The sequence below is a fragment of the Oreochromis niloticus genome, linkage group LG4 (genome assembly GCF_001858045.2).
Source record: "Oreochromis niloticus isolate F11D_XX linkage group LG4, O_niloticus_UMD_NMBU, whole genome shotgun sequence".
Taxonomy (NCBI): Eukaryota; Metazoa; Chordata; class Actinopteri; order Cichliformes; family Cichlidae; genus Oreochromis; species Oreochromis niloticus.
The window spans coordinates 12,435,701-12,462,882 of record NC_031969.2 but is presented as its reverse complement, the minus strand read 5'-3'; the positions used below and the strand labels follow the sequence as shown (position 1 = coordinate 12,462,882).

Sequence of the window (27,182 nt, the reverse complement as noted above, 5' to 3'; positions counted from 1 at the left end):
ACTGGATGTATTTGGTCTTTTCATAATTGTGTTAAAATCTTCATGTCTAATTATTGATGTGACTGATGACCACATGAAAACAGCATCCATTCATTAAACACGCTTCATTTGCGTTGTAATATTCAAATTATTTCTTTTTTTGGCTCTTTGAATTGTTTTAGTATGAGTGGTGTGGGATCAGGTTTGCCAGGTCTGTATTTACCAGTCTGGTTGGAAATTTTTGTTTCACAGTGTGTGTGTGTTTGTGTCCTTATTTGCACTACACTCTACACACTTGTAGTTCCTCCAGAGCTAAGCAGAAAATACATGTGAAACTGTATCTGCATCCTGCAAGCAGACAAAACAATCATAACCACACGTATAACTAATGTCTTTCCCACAGATATGACACAAAAAAGAGTAATATCTTTATTGTAAAGCATACCTGTACACCTTCACCTTTAGCTTGTGAGTAAAGTTAGATTTACTCATAATAAAGCACTCCAGGAAGGTGAGGCAGAGCTGGTAAAACTGCTTTTTCTTCCATTATTTTAAAATACATCATTAACTCCAATAAACAATGAGATCATGTGACTCCCAATTACTTAAAACGACAACAAACTGGCTCCACAGGTACACAAAGAAAGTGCAGCTCATTTTCTACTAAGTAAATCAGCAATGCTAAACATTGGGCATGGCACATGCGTAGTTTTGCCAAACCGGTTCCAATCCCTGCCAAAAAACTTCACAGTATGGTGCATAAGGTTGTATCAGTTAACACAAGGACCATACCTTTGCATTCACAACATGACCTGAGGAGAGGGCTTTGGGTTTAGGGAGGGGGGCTTCTGTGTGAATTTTGTGTTTGTTCTGTTTATGAGCTTAAGGGGAAAAATAGGTAAATGTGCAGCCTTGGTGATTATTTGGTGATTAAGTCCCCAAATCAAAACTAAACAATTTATTAAATTCTGTGGCGTGTGATTGAGCTGAAAAACAGCCCACTTGTGCAGAAGTGTGCAGTGTGGCACTGCCTCTGTCTTAACATGAAATGGATGACAAAGCAGAAACATGACAGCCATGTAATCGAGTTTATGCAAAATATTAAGCCAGCTTTTTAATTAAAAAAAAAAGATAGGGGTAACTTTGTTTAAAGATGAAATGTGTGATGATGAAAGTTTGAGGTTGACATAATGTCTTCGATCAGATTCCTTTTCTTGTGTAACTTCACTTCCTTATGATACCAATAATAACATTTCTGGCTTTAGGAAATAACGCCTCCTACCATTCATGCGACCGCCTCCTGGATAAAATCACCGAGTCCCTTTAAAAATAAAGAACAAACCCAAATAACTCCAATACGAGGTGCTTCTTTTGCTAGTCCTCCATGCCCAGGGAGCCGACGCTGTTGTCATGGCTCATTTTGAGGAGGTCCTGGACGAAGTCCGCTCGGCTCTTACCTGGGCCTCACCTGCTGAGATCCGAGCTCTGCTGGAGGGTCTGGTGGAGGAGCAGATAATCTCAGAAGCGTACAGCAAGAGCTTGGGTCTGCATCGATTCACTGATGGGCTCACACCGGAGCTGCTTTGTGGGGAATCAGGGTGGATACTGGGATCTGATGAGCCCGATGGGGTATTTGCTTCTCGAGCATCTAGCACCCACCAGCACCTCAGCCATGGACCGCTCATTAAGGTAAGGAAAGGTGGGTCACAGTCTCCCTCCGTTGACTACCACCTGACAGGATCAGAGTTTGTCCCATCAGTGGATGATCATTACAGCACAAGACTGGAGCCAGAGACTTGCTCACTATATGAGGATCAAGTTATTTCCAGAGATAAACTCATTCAGGAATTGAGGGAGGGGACAGCAATGGACGAACACTACCCAACACAAAGCCTCTACTCTGTACCCACAGTGTTTGATGGCAGACTTGCATTAAATGATGATATAACTGAACTGCTGACAAGTGCACCTTCAATGCAGAAGCCGGTAAGTGATAGTGAAAGGGTAAATCAGGGGAATTTGGAGATTGAGAGGGAGTGGTTAGAACAGATTGAAGAGGCTGCTAGGCGCATAGCTGTACCTCTGTGGCAGCACTGGGACAAAGGAAGGAGGATGTTACAGCCTTTAGTTTATTATAACACAACTGGATGTTCAACTAGTGATAACACAGTGACATACAGTGAAGCACAATGTGCTATTTTAGATCTGGAAGAGGAAATGGAGCTTGCAGCCGCTTGCAGGACACTCGATGCGTGCACCGGCAACTTTAACACAAGCTTCACGCTGGATGATGAGGAAGCTGCTGACACACCTGAGGAGTTCTATTACCCTTTATATGATGAGGTGCCGACACCTGGAATCTGCATGGATCCCTTCAAAACTTTCGGATTAGAAGGAAATGCATCACCTGTGGAAGCCTGTGAAGCCACAGACTCAAACAACAACATCACAGACAATATGGGGGGCCTCCTGGATGCGTGGTGGCCAGGCGAAACTACAGACGACCTGTGTTGTCTGACTGAGGACACACAGTGTGGCGCAGGTTCGGCGCTTGCACAATTTACTTTTCAACATTTGAGTCCCTCATTTGCACCAGAAGATGCTTCAGTTACAGCGGAAGATGACATGATGGCAGGGGTCACAGAAAATGTTTATGGAACAGAAACCTGGGACATAGATGGAGTAACAGGCATGAAGGACACTATGGAGTCACACTGCAGTAAGTGTCATTTAAGCTTCTATTCAGATACTTCTGAATTTCACTTGTTTTCCTTTCTTTTTCCTTCTATAATTTATCATTTATATGAAACGCCCAGGTTTACAAGAACAAAAGCTGCTTTCATTCAGGCGTCAGCACAGGGCAGGGACAAATATTTATCCTCTGGCGTTTTCGGTTTGGTCTGTATGGAAACAGAAAGCCTGCTCCAGGCTTTATTCCTGCCAGGACATGAGTTTGTGGTTAAAGTGTGGGCTTACTTTCAGTTTCAGTTTGAGCGACTGATCTTGGATCCTGTTAAAAATAGGTTTTGGTGAGCTTCCAAACACATCCATTTTTTTATTTCCAAAATCCCCCGCGCTGGCTAATCACTCCCTGACAACAGCTGCAAATTTATGACCTCTTAATGTAAATATGCCATTGTGAAGAAAGCATAGTGCTGTGAAAAAGTTGTTGCCCCCTTTTGATTTCTTTTTGCATATTTAAGCCACTTAAATATTTCAGATTGTGAAACAAATCTAATAATTAAGATGACCAAAATGCTGTTTTTAAATGATGATCATTTATTAAGAAAAAGAAGTTATCCAAACGTATTGAGGCCTGTGTGAAAAAGTAATAATCCCCAAGGTTTAGTTCAATTTCACTCGCCACTGAGGCCTGGTTACTGCCAGGCCTGTTGAATCGAGACTCCAATTATATAGAACCTGTCCGATAAACCGAAGGACACTAAAAGATCACATCATGTCACGATCTAAAGAAACGGTTTGTCAGCCTGGAGAGACAAAGACATTTCTAAGGCTTTGGGACTCCACTGAACCACAGTGAGAGCCATTATCCACAAATTGAAAAAATGTGGAACAGTGGGCAAACTTCACAAAAACAGACGACCTACCAAATGCTCTTACTCCAAGATGGCATTAACGACTCATCCAGGAGGTCAGGAGGTCCAGAACAACATCTGAAGAACTGCCACAAAAGCCTTATCTTCTCAAAGAGTGGTGGAATAGACTTGGAGAAAGCATTCGACCACGGCCGATAAGTTTTTACCCTTAATCATTTAAATCGTCATTTAAAAACTCACTTGAGTTATCTTTGTCATATTTGTATGCAACAAAAAGCTAAGACAATATGAAGTTGTGAATACTTTTTCATGTCTGACAAATAGTTAAACGACACAAAAGGTTATTCTTTAGATTTGTTATGAAGGTGAAGCCAGTCTGACTAGTAACCGTCCATGTTCAGCTTTGCTGTGCTAACCTATTTTCGGTATATGCAAAGTTTTGGCAAAGAACGCTTTCTGATAATGTTTAGTCTGGTAGAGGTTACCACCTTGAGTCAGTAACAAGGGTGGAGCTTTAGTTTCAGCTTCAGGTTTCTGTGTTATAACTTTGCCCTGTTAAAAGGTAGACGTCACTGCTTAGTTCTGTTGCTGCTGAAGCTTTTAAAATGAATAAAAAGATCAAGTTTTTGTTCATTTGCTGTCTACCACACCACATAAATCTGCAATGAAAAGAAAAGGATGTACCTGAGTGTCTTGTCCGCATTTTTTTTGGCATTTACTGTTCCTTATGATAAGAAAGGGGGGACAAAGAGCAAAGGGAGTGGCATGCTCCACAATGGATCCTTGCCTACTGGAATAGCCTTTTGACATACCTGCTTAACCCACCGAATTACACAGAGGCCTAATTTTAATTCCTCCGTCCCCTCGTTTTGGCTTCACCCGCATATTTCTTAACCTCAAATGTGTTTGTGTGTGTTTATATTACTCATCCTGTGTGAGACAGAAATCTCTCCGAAACATCAACCACAAAAAATCAGGTTGGTTAACTTAGTGTAATGATAAGTCTCAAGGAAACGTAGGCCAGTGCAACATATTAATGACAGACACGTGACTTTCTGTAAAACGAATGCATTGTTTTTAAAATGCCTTCCCTCTATTATGTAACCGTGTAGAAACTGGTATTAAGCTTGATATGAATGGTATGAGCCTGATTTAAGTGTTTCTGGCAACAAGGCTATTTGGTTTATCTGCCTGGCAGCAGCGAGGTGGAGGTGGAGCGGGTACTTTCCACTTCACTGTTAAAAACTACCCATGTTTCCTTGTCTATTCCAAAGACCTGGCAGTAAATGCTGATGTTGTTTTTCGGTTGTCTTAAGGTGGTCACAGAGCAGAAACTGAAGAACACCTCACTGTGATCCCCAAAAGGCAAACTATGAACATACAGTATTTAGCATACTGTTGGCTAGCAATGGATAGAAAACAATATCATAGTTGTAGAATGTAGAAAAGGGGATTACTATTAATGATAATAATATTAATAAGGAAATTAAACAGTAAGAGATTAAAGCAAAATTTGATCAATTTTTTGAGCTACTGATGCCTATTGTCCCATGCAAGATCAAGCTTTAGATTAGAGGTCAAGTGCAGTTATATCTTAAGCTCTTAAGACTTCCAATGCAGGAATGAGGGAGAAATATAGGTCACCTAACTAAAACAACAAGCATTAATTAAAAGTCCATCAAAACATGCCAAGCAGGCTACATGAAGCTAAGTAGCCTGCAAAATAGTTGAGCCCCAATTGGCACTCATGTTGCCCGGGAAAAAACAAAAACAAAGGGATATTTGAGGATGTTGTGGCGACTGTAACGCACAGTGACCTGTTTGCTTTACATCACCCTTGTTCCTCATGATAAACTGGTCCCTCGTGGTGCGCTACTTGGGCTTGAAGGTTTTCTTTGCTTTTTCCGTTGTTGTTAAAACAGACGCAGGATGCCCTCCACCCTGCACACAGAACCGCCCTTGAACGGCTTGGTGCGTTTGGTATGTCTGTTAGGCAAAGTGAAAGCAAAAGCAGGTTTTATTCTGAGCCACAGTGCGCAGCGCGCTCGCAGTGTGTAGGTCACCTGAGGATACATGTAGCGGCTGGGGGAACTTATATGAGACACATAGAGACTATACATCAGGGCGTTTACAGGACCTGAGCATCACCCAGAGAGACCCGACAGGTAGGAATATCAGCCACGGTGCCGCTCCGGTGGGACTGGGTTTGCGCATTTATGAAAGTGCGCAGGCACAGAATAATAAGATTTCTCGGTAATTTCGCACATTCTTTTCCTTTATTTACAGGAGCCACTTTAATTCTTTTTAAGCAAGTTTAAGTTAAAGTTTTAATTGAGCGGCTGCTTCAGCACCTGCATTGATTTTCTGAGTTTGGCTTTGAAAGTTTCAGCCATGGCAAGAAGAATCAACTCCATTATGCTTTTGTGTGACCAGATGGAGTCGCACCCACCATCATAGACCCCCACACGTGTACAATGCACGAAAATAACAGATCAGACCTTGTCTTAAGTGAAAGTAAGTCCAGTTGGGGGTTTATGGGGAATTCCAGGCAACTGAAGTACATTAACTGTTGAACATCACTTCTTATGTAACTTTTAAAAGGTTTTGGTGATAGTGGGCAGCCATGTAGGGTGGGACTTGGCAGGAACAAAGAATTTTACGCATTCAGACTCAGGACTAAACAAAATATTCCTTTCTTTTATTTTTTTTAATAGTTTTTTCCTCACTGTTAGTTTTTAAGGTCTTGCTATTCTAGTTGTGCAGACAGCATGGTGCTTTGTGTGCTTCAGGTTCCCAAGTTCCTCATTAGAGACATATTTTGTTATGTGGTGTGCGATCAGTGACTCAACCAGCTGCACTGTTATTTGTATGTTTGTTTATTCAGGTAGGCACATATTTACTGCTTAGAGGTTAGTGGTTTTTGGAAAAACAGTGACAAATTTCAAACAAGGATGTGAGTCGAAAGTCCATAGTCGACTGTAGTCCTCTGTGTCTGGTCTAATAAACAGGGTGTGTGTTAGTGTGTGTGTGTGTTGTGAACTACCTGGTTAACTGCTCAAATGGCACCACACATGGGCACATGGTTAAGATTGCTCGACAATCACATTGCTTTGAAGGGCACCTTTATGTGCACAAAATCCTTTTTGTCTTTTTTTAACTGCTTTCCTGCAATTTGGGTGATTTGTAGAATTAGTCAGTGTAGTGTTTTATTGTAAAAGTAATGACCCATCAGGGCAAATAGTTGCTTTTTGGTTTTTCTGGTGTTGCTGGGTTTTTTTCTACTGTCCACATCGTGGTTATCCTAAAGGTTTCTTTAGGCTGCAAAGATCTCACTAGTCATCTATGCAAGCAGGTTTACCTGAGCTGCCTGCACAGGCCTTTTTCTTTCCCCCCAGAGCTAAAGTGCATATTTGTAAACACAGTTTGAACAGTTAATCACACAGTGATAAAGCCAAGGTGTTAGTGGTTTGTCCCACTGTGGCTGGATACTGTAGTGTATCGTTTACTGACAGGAAGCTGATTTATTTCTTCTTCTTTCCTTCTTTCGTCTCTTTCAGCAAATCCTCTGTTTTCTCACATTACTATTATTACAACAGGCATTGTGTTTTTATGGTGTCTATCTGTCCAACCCATTATTGTTATGGCGTTATGTTAGGAATAGCTCGGGGGAATTGCAGCTTTGACAAAAGCATCCCTCTGTACTCGAGGATAAGCTGAATAAATGTTGGTAGTTAAAGATCAACTCCACTGTAACCTAAACAATAATAATAATAATAATAATATTTTTTAAAAGTATGACGTGTTAGATGATGTTAAACCAATCAGGATATTTGATTTCTTTCCTGTGCGTGTCACCAGATGTCAAGATGCTGGAAGTGGATCCCAATCCCATCACAGTTGCTTTGGACTTAGATCTGTTGCTAGGTTTGTATTGTCACTACTTTGTTTTTCTGCATTGATAATAAAAAGGTGAATTATGTGTTGAGGCTGTTAAAACACAAACAAACACTTCTAAATAGAAGACACAGATGGTTATTATCACTCCTTTCTTTCTATTTTTCTATCTGAGAGCAGACATTATTAACACCAAGTAATGAATGAAAGGCAGTTTAATCTTAAACAGTTTATACAAACGTGCTCTACACACAATTATAAAAACAAGAATTGGGTGCACAAGTTTGAATTTATTTGAGTTTTTCTCAAATCCACACGGGGTCAAAAGTTCACATACCGGCTCAAATACATGCATACTCCACCACTAATATATGGCTAAATGTCTATAGGAAGGTGCACCTCGACCAGATGCTTTTACATTAACAAGCTGCTGACATAATTCTTGCTAGATTTCTGACAGTTATTCTCGGAAGAATTGGTGAATTTTATTTAATAGTCCAAACACTTTCAGTAGGGTTGAGGTCGGGAGCTTTGGGAGGATCATTGCAGAGACGTAAAGTTAGCCTGCTTTATCATTCCAGAACTGGGTTTCATGTGTTTGGGATCATTGTCTTCCTGTTCAGTTGAAGTGAAGATGATGAATCCATCCACTTTGGAAATATACCAGTACCACTGACAGCTTAACAGTTGGGGTAGGGGTGGTCCAACATCCCAAAATATGATTGAATATTTCACTGAACTAGCTGTTGTTGTCAGGAAGGCAGCACAGGACAGTAAAAGCTTAAACAAACAGACTGAAAAACAGCATGGGTTAATAATAAATAATAAATGAACATTGACTGTCTAATAACCAGTCTATTCCATCAGTAATTAGTAATTAACATATTAAATGAATTGTTGCATTGTGTTGCATAATGAATACATCAACTTTACATATTTTATATTTTGAAACTGAAATTCTGTTTTCTGATATTGTTCTTTTTCAGATGATTTGGCTGATGAGATAAATGAAAAATTGCTGGGTAAGTGGCAGCCAAACATCTATATGTGTTTACTCATGTGTAGTGTACTATATGTAAAAACACACATAGTAATTTTCTATTACGTGTCTCACATGTATGTGAAGTTTATTATCTAATTATAATTACCTCTGTGCATTTTTTCAGATGTTGATTCCCTCTTTGAATACTTGGAACTCAACGACAGCCGTAAGAACCTCCTTTTGTTACTTTGTACCTGTTGTCACATAGTGTTTAACAGAGACCACATAACATAATAAGGCTAAACATGTTCTTCATTTGATGTCCTGAAAAAAAGAAAAAAGAAAACTTCACTGTTAATTTTGTATCTCAATCCCGAGTTATTAAACACCATTTATACTATTACATTATATTTGTGCAAGTCATGGGTTTTAACAAAGCGCTTCTTTGTTTTTGTTGAGCCAAGGTCAAGATCATTGCGATTTTATTGTATTCTTGTAATGTTGTACATAAAAGACAATCTAAATTTTTAAAAAGGCGGCTATAAAACCAAGTGCAAGAACTGCAAGAAAAGCTTAGATTTACAAAATGATGCAAAAGCATAATTCAAAAGCAGCAAAAACTAAACAAAGTGTAAACTGAGGTGGGTTCCACAAGCAGCAACCACAGGCTGGTTCACAGAAAGGTAAAAAACAAACAAACATACAGGCAAGGAACAAACCTTTATAGAGAGCTTATAGGGTCCAGGTGGAATTGGTTAGTGCTACAAAGACTCCCAGGGGCAAGAAATTAAAGGATTTAAAACAACCAGAAACAAAGAAATGGTTAAAATGTATCAACTTAAAACAGGAAATGGCAAACTTGGAAAACACAAAAAACAAACCAGTGTAGATACAGACAGAGGAGGAGAGCAAACCACTAGAAACATGAGGAAAAAAAACAGAAGAAAACAAAGAACATGGCAGTGATAAAGACATGTGAATGTGATGTCTTATGAGGAGGGAATCTCTGTATGTCAGTCACAGACAATCACTTGGACTCATAAAATAACTGCGTAAAATGAGTTGATATTCAAAGGTTATGGTATTATGACCTTAAGCTATGACTAAGTTTCACACCAATGTCAAATATGATTTTAAATAAGTCATGACTTAATTTGTTTAATACAAAAGTTCAAAGTATCAGTGTCATTACTAATCATTTACTAGTAGTCATTTGGTCAGATACAGAGAACATGAATCTTTCCTGTAACTTTATTAATTTCATGGTGAGTCTCCCCATGAAGGAAATCTGTCAGAAGGACTCTTTGAGCTCAAGATGTTTTAAAACTGCTAAATTTCCACAATAGATAGTGAAAACAATTGATCTTTTCTGGCATTTAATTGTTTTTCTATTAATTTGGTGTAACATGAATGTAGCAAAAGTTGTAAAATTTAGCAAAATACAATTAAAAGTCCAAAATTTATGCCACCCTTCACATTTTCAAAGTCATGCATAATAGGCCGGATCGGAGTCAAAGCCAGGCCAATTCTGCCCCCCTGGGACTTATATTGGACAGCCATAATCTAAACTATAAGCAGCAGTAAGACATAACATTAAAAATATTTCTATTAAATTGGGAAATTCCAGTGTGTGTAATGTGTAGGAGTCCTACACATTACATTCGTCTGAGTGGTGGAGGCCTACAACCACAGCGTGGTAATGTAGTTGTAGAAATGCACCAGTGTTGTTTTGATCTCCCTGAAAAATGAGGAAGGAAGACAAAACAACAAAATGCAGTAGTAAAAAAATGTTTGTTTTTTTCAGTGTCACAGTCGGAGGTTCATTTCCTTTTCTGAACATTCAGGATGAGGGGCTCAGTGAAATTTAGAGTTTGTTAAGTGACGTCCACAAGTAATTCAGCAATTTCAGTTTGTAGTTATAAATTAACCTTAAGGAAAAAAAACAACCTCTAAATGATGACCCAATCACAAAGCAGAGTTAGGCTACTGCTCTAATCTGAAGGCCGGCACTTTGTTGCCATGACCCATGTGGTTTTATTATCTGTTATAATGCTTAACATTGCATTGGACAAATCTAGCAATAAGATAAATGTCTTTTATGTTGATTATTTTTTTCTGTAAGAGTAACTGACCATCAAAGCTACTGTTTTATCTTTTAAATATGAACCTAAACATTTTTAGGAGAATCTCTTCAAAGGTCTTTGAAGGGGACCACATTACTTTAGCAGCAACAAAACATACCATCATAAATAATTATAATTATGATTATTTATAATTGTCAACTAAACCACTTAAATAAGGAGTACAACTAATTACGTTTATAAAGATTTTTGTATGCAAGTTTTATGCAAGTGTTAGCTGTTATATGACTTAAGTATAGGTTGTACTAAGTAAGTAAAAGTAAATTTCGTAAGTAAACTTTAAATAAGTAAATATTTAAATTTTACATTAGTTGCAACAGTGTTTTAATGCAACTAAAAACTATTTTCATTAACATCGATCATTGCACAGAGAAGCAGTGGTTACTGGATATGTGAGGTTGTTTGCCTTCAGCTTAAAAAACGATGCCAGCATTTCTTAATGGTGCTAACAACCTAGCATGCTAGACAAACAGGGGCGGATCTAGAAACATTTTCTTAGGGTGGTATGGAAATCAGATAGGGTGGCAAAATCAAAGCCATTTCTTTACACATTTGCAGGTCTTGCATTTTTGCATGGGGTAATATTATGCATATTTATATTCAGTGTTACTTGTAGCTAGGCTCACAGTGTTACCGCTAGCTTATTTGAGTAAACTTGGGTGACACTAGATTATTTTAAGGTGGTACCTCATGCCACCACAGTAGATCCGCCCCTGCACATAAACAATAGTGACTAGGTTACGCAGTCTTCTTAAACTAAATATAAACTACAAGCCCACAGACAATGGACTGGACTCTGATCTAGTCTGCACATTTTGTTTAGTATCCACAAAAGAAACTAAGGTAGCCCATGTACAACCTGGTTGCCCCCAAAACTGGGAAGAATGTAAATAAAAACAGAATGCCATAATTTAAAAATCAATTAAATCCTACTGTTCATCTAACTGTCACAGGATACCTTGATAACCATGATTTTTAATTCAGTAATGAAATGCCATGACAATGACGACACGTTCGAGTAGGGGCATCTGCTAAATGCCACATTGACTTTTTTAGTTCCTCATCCCTCATGGCCCTTTGATGACCTCCCCACGGCAGCTGAGGTACCTATCACCAACAGCATTGAGCAGATACAGAAACCCAAAGCAAAAGGCCAATCACGAAGGAGAAAAAGACCGAGAGGTAACGATTGGCTCGTAACTACACAAAGAACAGCATCTACCCTACTAGCATCTTTTTGTTATATAAAACTTAAATTTAGGATTCTAATTAGTCACTTTCACTTTATTGTTTAAAGGCTTGCTTACATTTTTTTCCCTCTCTAGATTCTCAGCCACAGCTGTGCTCCGATGAAAGCCCCAAAGCAAAAAGCCCAAAACCATCAGGTGACTAAACCAGAGCCTTCCTCTGATTGTTTAACAAATGCTGGAGTTTCCAATCCACATTACATTTGGGACCCAGTGGAATAGGCACATTCTTTAGCCTACTATAACTAAACTTATAATGACAATTTATCATTTTTATAGTAGTCATAATACTGTCCAGGTGATTATAGCACACGACACTGCACTTTATTACTTTTCTAATTACATTGGTATGTTTGAGACTAGTGGAAAAACTTCAAACACTCAGAGCTTAAAATTCAGCCACTGGTTTCCATTCATATCACTATATTAATAGATGCTTTGGGGGATTTTTGGTTTTTGCTAATCAAATCTGGAATAATACTATTAATAGAAGATTCAACATTCTCATAGTTGCTTTGCTTATCAGGTGAAAATGAACTACCATCTGGTACAAAAAGAAAAGGATATTTTTTCAAATAACATTGTGTAGTAACAGTAAAAGATCTCCACATTAAGGATGCTCTGAGCATGTTTTGTCACTGTCATGTTGTAATCTTGGTTCTTCAACTCCTGTAGGTCAACCAAAAACCAAAGAGTCACAGGCTAAGCCAGCTGTTGAGTCAGGTGAGTCATGAAAACCGAAACTGTTTTTGAGGCAACATCTGGAGCTTTGAACTTGAGGCGTTGTAAGTGACGTTGATCTGAAAAAGTGAAACTCTGCAGGATAGGAGTTGAAAGAGGACTACCAGGGTTGCAAGATTGCAATTCATATTATCATATCATATTACAAATATCCTCTGAATAGCTCCAAGATAAAATGCTAGAATGAAAAAGAGCCACTTTCAGCACGTCCATGTGAGAGTGACTTTTTACAAAAAAGGTCATTCAGATGAAATTTCAGTGGTTAGACTTTTGCATCACAGGGTGATAGTTACATATCTGTGCTTGAACCAGTTAGTTTGTAAAAAAAAAAAAAGAGGAACTTGAAGTTATAAGTTGTAAGTGAGTTTACGCTGATGAATTAAAAGAAGAACTCGCACCTTACTCACCTCGCTTCACATGAGTTTGGTGCTTTTTATAGTTCCAATTTACCACGCAATGTGATAAAAAAAAAAAAAAAACCCGAGCATGTATTTCCATTCACATCAGCATCTGCTGGTCACTGAAGAGATTTATTGGCTCAACGTAGAGTGAAATACTATGCCACAAATAGAAATAAGACACTCAAGTTTAAGTATACATGTCTGTATTTACACAGTAATGCACTTTACTTTGGTACATTTGTCTTTGGCTTAATGTGCCTCTTCATTTGCACTTGCATGATCTCCCAACATGATGATAAGAGAAATGACAGAGCAGCGTGAAACCTTTGAGGGTTAGAGGGTTAAACACTACTTCCTATTTGTTGCACAAATAGGCAAGAAAGTGCTGGTTCAAAGCAAATACCGAATCTATCCACCTTATTGAGTTAATCATTTTTGGAGATATTTAATGTAAGATTTATTATTACATTCTCAGTACATCTTAAATGAAGTGGTGAAGTAATGCAGAGTAGTGTAAGAAATAACTGTCAATAGGAGGTAAATAGTGCAACGCAGTTTCACAAAGTAAATACGTAATGCGATTGTCTTTGAGTAACAAGTTCGACAGCGCTCTGCAATGAGGATGTTTCTGACCGTAAATCTCTTGCTGTTTTTTGGAAAACAAAACATTGTTGTCATTTTTCCAACTCTCAAGGCTGACTAAACCAGTTCCCAGAAACTGATGCCAGCTCTGGTTGTTTTGCAGGCAGTGATCCCGCATCAGGGCCGAGTCCAGCAGAGACTTTACCAATACCGGTCACCACCACTCCACCAAGATTTTTTCGTGTCTACCCTTCCCAAACAGGCTCAGCGATTCCCATTCAGATTATCACTATCTCAGATTCCGCTGGAAATCCAGTCCAGCTTTCTCCTCCTCCTCCACTCATTAGGTTTCCAATCCCCGGCAGCGCCACTACACCTACATATATATTAGGTGAGTTAAATACTGGCATGCTAAGAGTTAACAGTGTTTCCTGTGTAGTGCTATGCCACAGCCCAGAAGAAAGTGACATTTGTGACGCTTCTGGTGTCAAGTTTTTATTGACACTGCAGACTAGTGGTGTTGAGCATTATGGAAAGAAAATGAGTTGATGTACAGTTTTAATTGCTTCTTTAATTTAATTGCTTCTGACCATAAAGCTTCTTCTGAAAAACTGTAGCTTAGCTACAGCCTTGATTAGCAATCACACACCTGTAACACAATCATGTCATGTCTATTTACAATACAAAAAAAGGTTCTTTTCAGTCGTAATAATTGATTTGCCATTGTTGTTTCTGTCCACTGGTGGCTGTATTATTCATGTCAGTGTACTGATTATTGTGTACACCCTGTACAAGTAGTGCTTGGTCTAACTGTTGTTTCTAATATAGTTCCTACTGTGTCACCACCCTCTAAATGCCAATTGCCACCACTCTCCCCAGGTGAGTAAAAAAAAGGTTAACTCTTTTATCTAGGACTTTTATCTGGTATGGTTGCAGAGGTTTTGTGCGTGTGCATGCTATTCTCTACTTCATGTCTTCTCTGGTGGTGTTGTGCTATTTGTTGTTCCTCATTATAGTTTTGCTTCTGCCTTTTTAAAGACAACATCTGCTGTGTTTGTGTGCCGATGCAGTCATTTCATTCTCTTTTGTTTGCAGTCGATGGCACAGTCGCTCCGGTCCATATGAGTTCGTCCCCACTGGGTTCTCTGTCAGAAACAGCTAGCAAAGCCATGTCTCCCCCTTGTACCTCACCTGTATCCCCAGGCAATGGTGAGCATCGGTATCTGTCTCAAATCTTCCTCCTTGTGGTTATGAGTTTCTGGCATGTGACAAACTTCATGCTTTGTTCCACTTTAGAAATGTCCCCATGTAAGGAATCACCTCTTCCTCAGTCTCCCAAGGTCCTTGATATTCCACGTAAGTTACCTCATGGCTTTTAAGGATCTCTTCTTATTTTGTCCACAACGATCTCATGAATATACAATGGTTTGTGGAGGACCAGCTTGGTACTCAGTTCTGTTTCTTTTTTAGAGACTGTCAAGGACTACATTCAAGAAGCTAAAGCTCACATGAGTCAAACCTACCAGGATATGGAGACGGGCCTCAGCCTGTCTTCTCATTATGTAGATGTTCAAGTGAGCCAAAGAGAGGTAATTCGCTCTGGGAAAAATACAAACAAATGCCTGGACAAGGAACTAGTCATCAAGGGAGACACAGATCGGCAAAAGACCATGCTGGCACTGAATCAGGTAGGAGCGTCACTTTTACTGGACAGATTATATCACTAGAAAAAAAACCTTGTTAAAATCATTGCCTGCTTATCTTTTTCCACTCAGATCTTTGATGGTTCAAATGGAGAAAGACCCAGACGATACATTTTGCTGCTTGGCAATGCCGGCATGGGAAAAACAACTCTGATCAAGAAGCTGTGTATTGATTGGTCCAGAGACTGCATCCCTCAGTTTGACTTTGTATTCCTATTAGATGGCAAAAAACTGAGTGTGACAGAGCCGGTCTACAGCCTTCAGACACTCCTGCTCAACCTCTCCTCCTCTGCCCCATCCTGTGTGGACCCAGAAGCAGTGTATGCTCAAGTCCTCGCAGCCCCTAAGCGTGTGCTCATCATTTTTGATGGTTTTGACGAATTGCGGCACTATGAAACTCTACTTCAAGCTCAGGAAAAAGACCTAACAGCTTCACTGCAAAAAGACAGCAAGGCAAAGACTTTTACAGTAAGGCAGTTGTATTCTGCCATTCTTCAAAGGGTCCTGCTTCCAGGCTGCACTCTTCTACTCTCCACCAGGCCACGGGGAACTGCCAGCCAGCTGCTCAGGCGTACAGACAGCCTTCTGGAGATGTGCGGGTTTACCCCGGCAAATGTGGAAACATATTTGTCCCAGTACTTCTCTGATCCTAGCGTCAGAGAATCAGCTTTGGAGAGCCTAAAAAGCATGAGCTACCTAAATCTTCTTTGCTGGAACCCCGGACTATGCCGGCTGGTGTGCTTGATTTTAGAGCAGTCTCAAAGTGTGGATGTCCTACCAAGAACTTTAACTGGGCTCTGTCATCAGGTGCTGTGTTTAAAAATGGTTAAAGACAGCAGGAGTACTCCCACACACACTGAAGCTCAGGCTCAATCTGTAGAAGACACTGAGACACAAACTTCAAATACCTCTCAGGTGAAGAAGTGTTCGAAAAATAATCAGGCAAAGTCCAGAACACAGACACGCACTTCCTCTCGCCCCCAAAGAGCAAAGAAGGCACACGAACAGGAGGCGCAAGTAGACAAGGTGGATCAGGATCTCAAGAGCAGTGGCGGAGAAGCCGTAACGGAGGACAGGGAGTTGTTGTCCCAGCTGAGCACTTTGGCCTGGGAAGGGGTCAAAGCCAACTCTTCCATCCTTCCCACAGGACGGGACATATCTGCCAAAGTCAAGGCGTTTGGCCTGAGAACAGGCCTCTTTCTCTCTCACCACCTGAGAGCGAGTCCATGCCTCTCAAGTGGTGCCAAGGAGGAAGGAGAAAATGAGACAGAAGCTGGAGAGACAGAACAGAAGACTGAACACAGTGAAAGGACTGCCAATGATATAACTGATCACCAAAATGACCAGATCCTCTTGTGGGCCAACCCTTTCCTTCAGAGTTACATTGCAGCAGTTCATCTGGTTTTGTCAAGGTAGAAATCAACTGTTTACAGATTCATCAAAACCCAGTAGGGTTAAAATATCATAATATCCACTGTTTATATGCCGTTAGATTAAAAATGAAAGCGAGTTAAGCCTTTCTACTTGCTGTCTATTTTCTCTTCCACTTTCAGACCTTTAGAATCCCCTAATCTCCCTTGACACATTTTCTCTTTGTGCTTCTCCAGGACTGTAACAGACCGGTCCTTTCTCCAGACCCTCCCTTTCCAGTCTGGAGGGAAAGGTCGTCGGCGACCTCAAAGGGAGGAACTTGAGCTCACTCAGCGATTTGCAGTTGGCCTCTTGTTCCACAATAGGACAGAACTGCAGCGATTCCACACACATACAGAGACAGCCTTTAGAGATATGGTGGCTAACAAGCAGGGGTTGGTAACAAAACACCTGGAAGGGCTTTCCTACGCTGACCTTAGTCCCTCCCAAATCTTGGAGGCATGCCACTACGTCTACGAGGCGAGTTTTACGTACAATGATGGTGGCCGAGACGCTGGCAGGACACGGCTGGTGACACACCTGGCAGCAAATCTTCCAGAGTTCCTGACGTTTCATGGAGTTCAACTAAGCCCACCAGATGTGTTCACTGTTCAGAAAGCGCTTGAACAGGGGGGAACTGAAGGCAGACGTTTCTGTTTGGACCTGGAGGACTCTGGCATCCAGATCTGTGGACTTAGAGCTCTGGTTGGCCTCAACGACATCAACACATACAGGTAGTGGTTATATGCACGATCTGATATCGTCGTGTTGGTGATGTTCCCAGATCATCATACTAAATGTTGTTCCAGGATCAACATTGCAAGTGGCCAATCAGAATGTTGTGATGTCATACTTTTGCGACTTCGGGAAAAACCGCCGTAAAACAAAAAACTGTACTTAAGCTGCGAGAAACCGCCTCTGTCCGCCGATCAACGGACCCTGACCCTAATCCTAACCCTAAACCTTTAATAAACGCTAAGCAGAATTGATATTGTCCTTGCAACATTGGAATTTCATAAATGCACGAATGGCTTGGCGTGCAAAAGAATAACGTCACAACAATGTGATTGGTCACTTGCAATGTTGAACCTGGAACAACATTTAGTATGATGATCTGGGAACAACACCAACACGACGATATCAGATCATCCGTGGTTATATACAGCTCTAACGGATAGTATTGGGAACTTTTTTGTGACTTGATAGTCACCGATCTTCACCGGCACCAATAGCAGTGTTAAACACAGTGTTGTGTGTCCTCCAGGTCATGCATTGCTGACACCATCACCCTCTGGCAGCTGCTGGAGCAGAGTGACGAAGAAAGTCTCCTCCAGAGGGCAGTGTCCAAGTTCACAATCCATCCTCTGAAAGCTAAACAGGTGTGTCATATAGAGCACCTGGAAAAGCTGGTGAACATACACATTCACAAGAGGCTATCAGACAGGTAATACACCACACCCACATGCAGATTTACAGTGCAACATAGTGGTTTGTGTCTGGTTGGTGAAAACGTGTTATATTCACTTGTAGCTCCAGCGAGTCTCACTCCATCCTGTCTGAGGGAGTGCCGGCAGTTAAAGAGCTACACAAGCTGGAGTTTGAGTAAGTAGCTCTAATGTTTGATATCTGAAGTTATTATGGTTGTCACTGTGAAGCTGGTGATGATAATGATGATAATGTTCCCTGTAGACTTGGTCCAGAAAATGGTCCTCTGGTTCTTCCGAAGCTGTGGGATCTCCTGCCAGGGCTGCATAACCTACAGCACTTGGAGTAAGTATACAGCACACTTTTTCTATTTGTATTACACTTAAGACATCGCTCTATGTTTATGAGATGTCTCTAGTAGCTGACAGCCTCTTTCTCTCACCACCTTTAGCCTAGAGAACAGCAAGATCGGGGACAAAGGAGCAGAGAAGCTGGCCAGTGCGTTAGTCTCACTCCCTTCTTTGGAGATACTTAAGTGAGTATTTATCTTTGGTGGTATGAAGACACAATTATATGAGCTCACATGACACCCACAAAAAACATCGCACAGTCTAGCTTTTAACTTGATACATGTGTTTAGTTGTGTGGGTTTTTTCTGGTTTCCAGTCTATCACAGAACTGCATAGGAGACGAGGGTGTGAAGAAATTAGCAGACACACTGAAGGACCTGCCTAATCTGCACTGTTTAAGGTAACATCTGCCTACAGACTACAGAGGAACCTAAAAGTGGCACTTGCTGTTGACCCACATAATTTCACTTCCCTCTTTGTCTTGCTATTTTTTCCAGTCTCTACAGCAACATGATTTCTGATGAAGGGGCAGAGAGTTTAGCAGCTGTTCTCCCACACATGGCTTCCCTCACTGACCTTGAGTAAGACTTGGCATTTTTATTTGGAAATGATGGCTAAGAATTTCTCATACATTTCAGTGTAAAAGGTTCTTTTTTGGCAAATGTCTTCCCGTTTACAAGATTGAGAAAGTCCACTTATACAGGCAGGGACTGGGTGTGGAAGGGAACTGACCACAAGACAACTCACATGTTTGAAAGTTATTTTTCTACATAGTTTCACTTATTTAATTTTTTATATACTTTTAAGTTCCTTTTTCGCTTGCTGTTTGGTTATATTTTCACGCACAGTAAGGCACCAGTAACTACTTAAAATTAGGAAGGGGTCTTGGTTTGTGATGAAAGTGAGTCAGTCTAGCAAGCTTGGATATCAAGGTGCTTCCATAGACTGTGTAGATGCATTGCAGTGAGACAAGTTCCGAGTTTAGTGCTAAGCAACGTACACATACTTTTAAAAATTACACCACAACACGACAAACATGGCTGAGACGTGCGGTTCAGTCATTTGAATTAGCTGACGTGATGACAGCAGACAGGAGGCCCAGGTTTATAGGTGATGCTCACCTGTCAGTCAAAGTGGCCACACCCCTAAAAATGTATCGCTTTAACATGCTGTGAAAACTTACTTGCCCCTTCCTGATTTCTTAGTTTTTTGCATATTTATCACACTTAAATCTTCATATCATCAAACATATCTTGGTATAAGTCAGAGATAATCTGAGTAAATACAAAATGCAGTTTTTAAATGACAAAGCTGAGTTCAGTTTTACTACCCACATTCAGGGCTGATTACTGGCAGACTTGTTATATTACAAAGAACCTGTCTGATGAAGTGAAGCAAGCTAAAAGATCTCAAAAAGCAACATCACCCCACAATATAAAGCAACAATTTAGAAACAAAGTAATATGAAAAAGGTTATAAAGTCGTTTCTAAGGCTCAGGGACTCCACTGCTTGCTTCTGCTTCTTATCCACAGCTTGAGAAAACTTAGAACAGTGGTGAAACTTTCCAAGACCACATGAGTGACTCATCCAAGAGGTCACAACAACATCTAAAGTGCAGGCCTCGCTTCCTTCAGTTAAGGGTGTAGTTCATAATTCATCAAAAAGGAAGACAGTGGGCACAAAAAGCATCCATTGTAGAGCTCCAACCACGATGATCTGAAATACACTAGAAAGTACACCTTCGAATAGCACAAAAAAATAAAAAATAAAGATTTATTAGCAGCTTAGCCAGAAGAGAGAGGGGGGCAGCGACAGTCACTGTTCTTTCCTATCACTGGGATTTCTTCTAGCACAGTATCACTCGGGACTTACTCCAGATGGGCAGAGCTCTCAACTCTGCCTGCTGCTTTGCTGTGTCTCACCTGCACTATAGTCTCACCGTGAGAGGAGATAGGGCAGCGTCCTGCTGCCCTCCTCCGGCGTCCACTCCCTTGTCTCTGTCCTGCCAGGCCCTTTAATTGGCCCTCTTTTTTCCTCTGTGACCTCCCAGGAGTGTCCAATTAGTGATCAGGAGGGGGGTGGAGTCTCTCCGGGACAAGTTAACAAATATATACAATAAAAACATGCAATAAAACCATAAGAATAAAACATTGTACATTATTAAAAGATTAAAAGTAATAAAACACAGCAACACATGCAAAATAAAAAACACTCAGTTATACTTGTCCATTCCACCCCGTGACATATGAATAGTTTTTTCCTTATTAAATCCAAATAAATCACTTAAAAACTGCATTTTATATTTATGTAGGTTATCTTTGTCTTTGCCCTGTACGGTGGTCCCAAAGCTGTGTTTTTATACCAGGTTGTAAAAATGTTTATTTCTGCGATGAAGCTTTTACAAACACAAGTTCACTGGGAATTCAAGTGAAAAGCAAAGAGCACTTCCACATTTTTTGCTACTTCTGCTTTGGTTTTATTTTTAGCGTTCATGTATTCATATTATAGACAAAACATATTGAGATGTCTGGATTTGCACTATAGGCTTTTTTCTGTTAAAACACATCTAACTTCTGTCTCACTTCTCTTTGACAGTGTAAAGTTTAACAAACTAACAGATGTCGGCGCACAAAGCTTAGGAGCCAGCCTAAGAAACTGTACAAAAATTAAGACTTTAAGGTGAGGAGCTCTTTCATGTTACTTCATGACATATCTTAATTTTTTTCAGTTTTTTGTGATTTTTTCTTACCCGGTTTCATCTCATTTCATCATCACAGGATGTGGAACCAGTGCATCCCTTTCGGTGTGCTTGAGAGACTCATTCAGCAGGACAGCCGCATCCTATTGCACTAAAATGCAATTCCTCTCTATGAGCTTATGAACTGTTTTCATCATGCATCTCATGATGTATACTTAAATTGCACAATGCATTTTCAAACATGTGTGCTTGCAAGGAAAGGACACAAACAAATGATTATGTGAAACTTGAGATTGCACTACAACTGAAGCACCTGCTGCTTGTTCTCTGCTGCTGGTTCTTCATAAGATTCCACTATCTGCATTACAAACTGTGTGTGTGTGTGTGTGTGTGTACTGTTTTTCATTTTTTTGTACAACTTCAAGAAGCACAATTGCACTTTTATAGTCGCCCTTTGTTATTAAAGGTGGCTTTTTTTTATAGTCGTCTGTCCAAGTTTTTGCCATTATCTGCCTTTATTAGTGTATTTGTAGTGCTGTGTGTGTGTGTGTGTGTGTGTGTGTGTGTGTGTGTGTGTGTTCCTGTCTAGCTATCTATCATCATTTTTGAAGGCATTTAAAGGCATTTTTGAGACTCAAAATGGGGTTTTAGTGTCAGGGTTACAATTAGGTTATGGTTAGGTTTAGGGTAAGGGTTAGCGTTAGGCATTCATTTTTATTGGTTAGGGTTAGGGTAAGGGGCTAGGGAAACCATTATGTCAATGAGGGTCCTCACTAAGATTGTGTGTGTGTGGGGGGGGGGGGACACAGTGTGTTTTTCTGGCTCTAAATTATACAGTACTGATTGTTGGTTGCCCTTCTAACAATAAAATGCTCTGACACTGTCACCCTACTACTATTTTTATAGTGTTTTCTTTCCACTGATCACCCTGTGTTCACTGAATTCAATGGGGTTTTTTAAAAACCTTCTTTTCACTTCCTTCACTTCATGTTTCTGTTCTCCATTTTCATGCAAACTGACCTTTAAGAACGTCAGTCTCTGCGTGCGCACTCGACGAAGTGATATAAAACAAAATTACATTCGTGAGATACTTCATTACTAATCTCACATGTGAAGCATGACTTGTTGGTAATGAAAGAACTGGGTCAAGATTGAATCTCAACAAATAGAAAGGGAAAATACTGGATTCACATTATGAATAGACCTGAAAGTAAGCAAATGTCCATCTACGTTTCCTGGCAGCACGGCTTCTCGGAGTCGAGTCAAATAACAGTCCATCACATCTGACGGTTATCATGCAGAGCGTACTCCCACCACGCTTTGCAGATTCTAACAAATCTGAACACTTGGCATTGTTGGGGATTTCCATTATCGAATTGTGGCGACTTCAAAGAATTCCCACAATTAGACGCCACTGCTGCTGCTGCTGTCTGTTGCACTCACTCCCTCTTGTGGTTAAAAAGCATTATGACATCACGCTGACGCACATGGTTGTTAATAAAACCCTCACACCTACAGAAATACACAGGCTGATGGTTTAAAGCAAGAGGCTGCAAGCTGGCATTCGCTCAAAGTTTATTAAATACACACTGGAAAATAAAACTCTACATCTCATTCGAGCATGTGCATGTCTGGAAAGAAGCCGATGCGGTGGGACGACACAAGCACAGGTTGTATGTTGCCCGTGAGATGATGATGATGATGATGATGGCCCTGAACAGGGCAGCATGCCTGGGAAACAGCATGGCCACTGACTTTTGTACAAAATTAGGAGATCTGTTACATATTCAGATGCTACTGTTTTCATACCAAAACTAAGAAGCACGTTGTACTGACGTTGATGGTCAATGAAAAGAAAGCCACCTGTTAACATTGTTTACAGCATGAGACAGTGAGATTACACACTTCCTTAAATATTATCTCCTATTCACAGCCTTACCTCGTATTGATTCTGTTCCTGTTTGATTAAATTCCATATAAACGTATGGAATACACACAGTATTCATACTATATATTTTATTAGTATCCTGAGTTTTAGTGCCCTGTAGTCTAAATGCTGTTTCGAAACGCACGTTTACCCTCCAAAAAAACTCAGCTATGGACATCATGACAAAAACAACTAACAAAATATCGCCAAGCTTAATCCACATAAAAAACAATTTGGTATCAGCTATCAATGATCAGCTTTTGTTAAACTCTGGTGCCAACTCTCTGAAAAACATTCTTGAATTACTTTGTGTTTTCATCCATGTTCTTGAAGCTTCTTCTCCCCTTTTTTGCTTATTAGTTGATTACACAGTGTGGCTGTGGATTATTATCCCCCTATATTGAGTGCTGACGAGGGAAAATACCAGCACCAGCAATCTTGGTGAAAAGCTGCCTAGCAAAATATAGACAATTTATATTTACTTTCTCCCCATTCACAATTGAGCCAAGCTCGTGGATGAAATGGTTACCTGTGAACCAATTCATTTTGTATAACTATGTAACTGATCCACTGCTTGAATCCAGTTTATTATTGCTGTTGAGAATATACACTTCATAAAAAGTAGCTCTAAATTTGTGACAGCAAAAGCGAGAGAACACAAGGAATTAAACAGCTGACTCAAAATCCTCTGAAGACGGTCGGCATAATGCATCTCGGTCCTCACACTAAATTTAAAACCTTGTCAACAAAAGGAGGATGACAATGTTTTTTTTTTAAAAAGAAAAGAAAGAAGCCTTTCTTTAGAGGCTCCCTTTCAGACATTTGACAAGCTTGGCCAGCTGTGATCACAGTGGTCACCACTCCGCCTAGTTACTGATGCGATGCAGGTTAAACAAAGATGTACAGCATTTAAGAAACACCTCTTTCTCGTCACTTTTATACTCTCTGACTTGTGGTGAATAGCGCAGTGAGAATATTAAAAAGTTTACGGCGCTTCCATGTCCTATATCTTCCCCGCCTCAGTCCAGAGACAGTGTTATGCTTTACCAGTGCTCCCATAATTCTTAGCTGTGCTCCTGAGAGAGGAAGGGTGATGTTAGTGGACCCAAATCTAGGTGAGGTCTTAAGAGAGAATTGGATTCTGTATTAGAGGATAAAATGGTGACTTAAGTTGTTCTGTGAGTGATTAAGTATGCATCATGCTTATTGGACATTGTTTTCCTGCACTTCACCAGTTCTACTGACATATGTCGCATTGTAGGATATCACACCATGGCTGATGTGGCAAGTTTCAAACACATTTTGCTTTTAGAGTGCACTTCCAGTTCCTGGATAGATCCACATCCCTGGCAACATTCATATTTCTTCCAAAGGGAACAGCTGTCTCTCTTCGTTCTCCTGCACCATGCTGTGCTTCCATTTTCGCTGTGTCCAAAGTGAGGGTAGCAGAGGCCAGCGCTAACCTCTTGTGGTTGCTTGATGTTCTGCTGGGAACGCGCCTTCCCAAAGTGCTCTTTCAAACAGGCGCAGATCATAAGTCTGCAAGTGATGAATCCTCGGGCTACCTGCCTTTAAGTCGAGACAACCTAGAGACACAGAAAAACATTTACTGCATCATAAAAAGGCGGAGCTTGATTTTAAAATCTGACCTTATAACAGATGTACTGGCTATTAAAGTGTACTGAATATATGGTGCTTACTTATTGACTGTTACAATCAGGTCCTTAAGTGTTTGGACAACTACACAATCTTTGCCTCTGTACACCACCACGGTGGATTTTAACAATCAAACAATCATGTGCAGACTGTCAGCTTTAAGTAAGGGATTGCACAAAAGTATTTAACAGTTTAGAAACTACAGCTGTTTTTATGCAGTCCTCCGTGTTCAGAGCTTCAAAAGTAACTGGATTTTAAATTTTAAATGCAAGGACTGCTTGGATAAAAATCTTTTGTCTAGAAGTCTTGAACCCATAGAAATCATCACCAAATGAACATTTGAACTACTTTTCAGCCTATGTAAATGGGTGACTATGTATAAAAAAAGAGGCTGTAATTCCTAAAAAGTTAATGCAAAAGAAAAACTGACAGTCTGTACTTCAATTACAGTGTGGTGGTGTATGGAATCAAACTTGCAAAACTATGACTGTCTAAATACTTTCACTTTTGACTGCACTTGTGCCATTTGCTTACTTTTTGCCTGATATGCCTCTCTGAAGAAAAGGCTTTAGATGCATCCACTTTGAGGCATTTTCCCAACAAATTGCTGACCAGGGAGCACCAGCCTGACCTCTTGATCCCAGCAACATCATTATCAAAATCTGATTTTTCCTTTTTTCCCCCCCTCCGGGACCGCCTTGTCACTCCAGATATCCCTCAAACACATCCAGCTCCGTGTCCGTATCGTAGGGAACAGAGGCCGGGTCGGAAAGCACCCCGAGGTCCACCAGTGCCTGGTCCATATCCTCAGGCAGGAATACTATCCCCACATTTAGGACGATGTACTCCATCAGGAAGGCATAATAGAGGATCAGGACGTTCACAAAGAACAGGCCCAAATAAAACATATATGGGAGTTCGTCCAGGAGCGATTCTACCGAATCTAGCTGGGCATAAATTTGGTGTGTCATAGAAAATAAAGAAAGCCACGGATATTGGTTCTTGTGTATGTGTGCGTGGCCTGAAGTTGTTGCTGTCAGCGTTAGAAGTCTGTGTGGGTAGCTCGGATTGGGGCATCCATTTCGGCCCGTCCTGGCCTGCAACGATGATTCAGAGGAAGCCCTCAATGTGGTAGCTTATCTGTACGGTCCAGAAGAAAACGACAGGAAATCATACGGGCTAAACAACATAACGTCCATAGCTAATAATAACCAAAGGAACACATTCAAATATCACAGCCAGCTAGCTCGACGCATTCTTGGCACTGGCTCCTCGAGTTTGTTGAATTCACGCCATGCCAGCTGGTGGCTAGGGCTAAAAACAGTAGCATAAAAGTCAGTCTAAAAATATATATTTTTGCAAGAAAACTACTGCGGACTTGTTGTTTACACACCTGGACCGAGAGAGACGAAATATTCACAAAAACACACGTCGAATTATTTATAGTTTATAATGTCCCGTCTTAACATTTCTGCCAACCGCATCAAAACAGTCCCAACCAGCGACCAACCAAAGCTTCGGCGTCTGATTGGCCTTAGAGCTGTCTATCACTGTAACTGTTATGGTCGCGTGCTTTAACCATCATTGATAGCATGGGAAGTCATTCGTTGTAGTTTTTTTCTCACCTCTACTGCAAACCCCCTCGTAGAGAAAAGAACTACAACTCCCTTTGCCCACGCTATTACGTAATGACCCCGCAGTGGCTGCCATCACCGCCTATCACCCCCTGTTTGCTAAGCAGCTAGCCGAACGGGAAAGTGGGTGTAATGGATAGATACGAACACTAACACTAGCAAAACAAGGCGCCCGGCAAAATTGCAGCCCGATTAAAACCGCAACCATGTTTGGCCGGTCACGGAGCTGGGTTGGAGGACAGGGGAAAGCGAAAAATATCCACTCCCTGGACCATTTGAAGTGAGTAGTTAGCATGAAATAAGCTAATGTTAGCCTATGTGGTCGCTGGTTGAAAACGACAGTCGTTTTTTAACAGCGTTATATTTAGCCAAATATTTAGCAGTAGTGAATGTGTTTAAATGCATTTATTCAATCAAATTGTAATAAAGCAAGGGTTACTGGATTTTCTTATCATGTTTTGCAAGGTGAGTAAAATCTGATGTAGTCCTTGCAGAGAAAAACCGAATTGACACTATTTTAGACGATAAATTCCGTGTTTAAATTCAATTTTAATCTGAATGTCATTAATACACGAAGAACTGTATTTACCAATTTTGTCAAGCTTGCATGGAGGCTGAATTAAAAGAGCTCATGCTGGAAAACACTGGCTTTTATCAGAGTACGAAAACAAGTATTCGTTCAACCCCAACAGGTGCATGACATTGAGAGTTAATTTCGATCAACCTGAATCAGCACATAAAATGCCGAGCCAGGGATCTAGTGAGGCCAAATGAGGGAAACCTCTTGTGTGCACAAGTTTCTAGGTTAGTGGTTATTACACTGCACTAGCCCAGTAACAGCGCTACTGCATCTG

General features: G+C 40.5%; 3 protein-coding genes across 13 annotated transcripts in view; 2 read left to right on the top strand and 1 right to left on the bottom strand.

Moving 5' to 3' along the window:
* Positions 1 to 1,313: 1,313 nt before the first annotated feature.
* Positions 1,314 to 22,002, top strand: ciita (class II, major histocompatibility complex, transactivator). 4 transcript variants are annotated; one of them, XM_013277415.3, is made up of 23 exons: positions 5,535 to 5,701; positions 5,970 to 6,050; positions 7,395 to 7,460; positions 8,417 to 8,452; positions 8,597 to 8,638; positions 11,610 to 11,735; positions 11,879 to 11,938; positions 12,476 to 12,523; positions 13,688 to 13,915; positions 14,353 to 14,403; positions 14,620 to 14,733; positions 14,821 to 14,880; positions 14,995 to 15,212; positions 15,300 to 16,639; positions 16,835 to 17,371; positions 17,902 to 18,081; positions 18,168 to 18,239; positions 18,327 to 18,407; positions 18,514 to 18,597; positions 18,729 to 18,812; positions 18,910 to 18,993; positions 21,009 to 21,092; positions 21,191 to 22,002. In XM_013277415.3, exons 2-23 carry the CDS (start codon positions 6,011 to 6,013, stop codon positions 21,264 to 21,266), a joined length of 3,711 nt encoding a protein of 1,236 aa, XP_013132869.1. In that variant the 5' UTR covers positions 5,535 to 5,701; positions 5,970 to 6,010; the 3' UTR covers positions 21,267 to 22,002. The 4 variants fall into 4 exon arrangements, with proteins under 4 accessions (XP_005459511.1, XP_013132869.1, XP_013132870.1 ...); XM_019358419.2 differs by lacking the exon at positions 5,535 to 5,701 and adding an exon at positions 5,738 to 5,789; XM_005459454.4 differs by lacking the exons at positions 5,535 to 5,701; positions 5,970 to 6,050 and adding an exon at positions 1,314 to 2,698.
* Positions 22,003 to 22,674: 672 nt separating this feature from the next.
* Positions 22,675 to 27,001, bottom strand: dexi (Dexi homolog (mouse)). Of its 4 annotated transcripts, none has more exons than XM_005459433.4 (3): positions 26,918 to 27,001; positions 25,229 to 25,834; positions 22,675 to 24,624 (listed from the first exon to the last, which is right to left on the bottom strand). In XM_005459433.4, the coding sequence occupies exon 2, from the start codon at positions 25,663 to 25,665 to the stop codon at positions 25,396 to 25,398; it is 270 nt and encodes an 89-aa protein (XP_005459490.1). In that variant the 5' UTR covers positions 25,666 to 25,834; positions 26,918 to 27,001; the 3' UTR covers positions 22,675 to 24,624; positions 25,229 to 25,395. The 4 variants fall into 4 exon arrangements, with proteins under 4 accessions (XP_005459490.1, XP_013132857.1, XP_003454976.1 ...); XM_013277403.3 differs by lacking the exon at positions 26,918 to 27,001 and adding an exon at positions 26,088 to 26,255 and having other exon boundaries at positions 25,229 to 26,008; XM_003454928.4 differs by lacking the exon at positions 26,918 to 27,001 and adding an exon at positions 26,088 to 26,255.
* Positions 26,369 to 27,182, top strand: part of clec16a (C-type lectin domain containing 16A) — a 54,083-nt gene continuing 53,269 nt past the window's right edge. For 2 of the 5 annotated variants that reach the window (XM_013277398.3, XM_013277397.3), the window contains exon 1: positions 26,370 to 26,608. In XM_013277398.3, coding sequence (XP_013132852.1) covers positions 26,535 to 26,608 — 74 coding nt within the window. In that variant the 5' untranslated portion in view covers positions 26,370 to 26,534. Of the gene's footprint in view, positions 26,609 to 27,182 lie in introns of all 5 variants that reach the window. The other 3 variants (XM_013277401.3, XM_013277399.3, XM_013277400.3) reach the window with 2 other exon arrangements.

What these genes read in the sequence shown, in the direction of transcription:
- ciita (XM_005459454.4), top strand. Translation starts at nt 1,390, where the DNA reads ATGGCTCATTTTGAGGAGGTCCTGGACGAAGTCCGCTCGGCTCTTACC. An exon ending in TAAGCCAGCTGTTGAGTCAG is followed by an intron (nt 12,524 to 13,687) that starts GTGAGTCATGAA and finishes GTTGTTTTGCAG; the next exon opens with GCAGTGATCCCGCATCAGGG. An exon ending in ACCTGTATCCCCAGGCAATG is followed by an intron (nt 14,734 to 14,820) that starts GTGAGCATCGGT and finishes GTTCCACTTTAG; the next exon opens with AAATGTCCCCATGTAAGGAA.
- dexi (XM_005459433.4), bottom strand. Translation starts at nt 25,665, where the DNA reads ATGACACACCAAATTTATGCCCAGCTAGATTCGGTAGAATCGCTCCTG.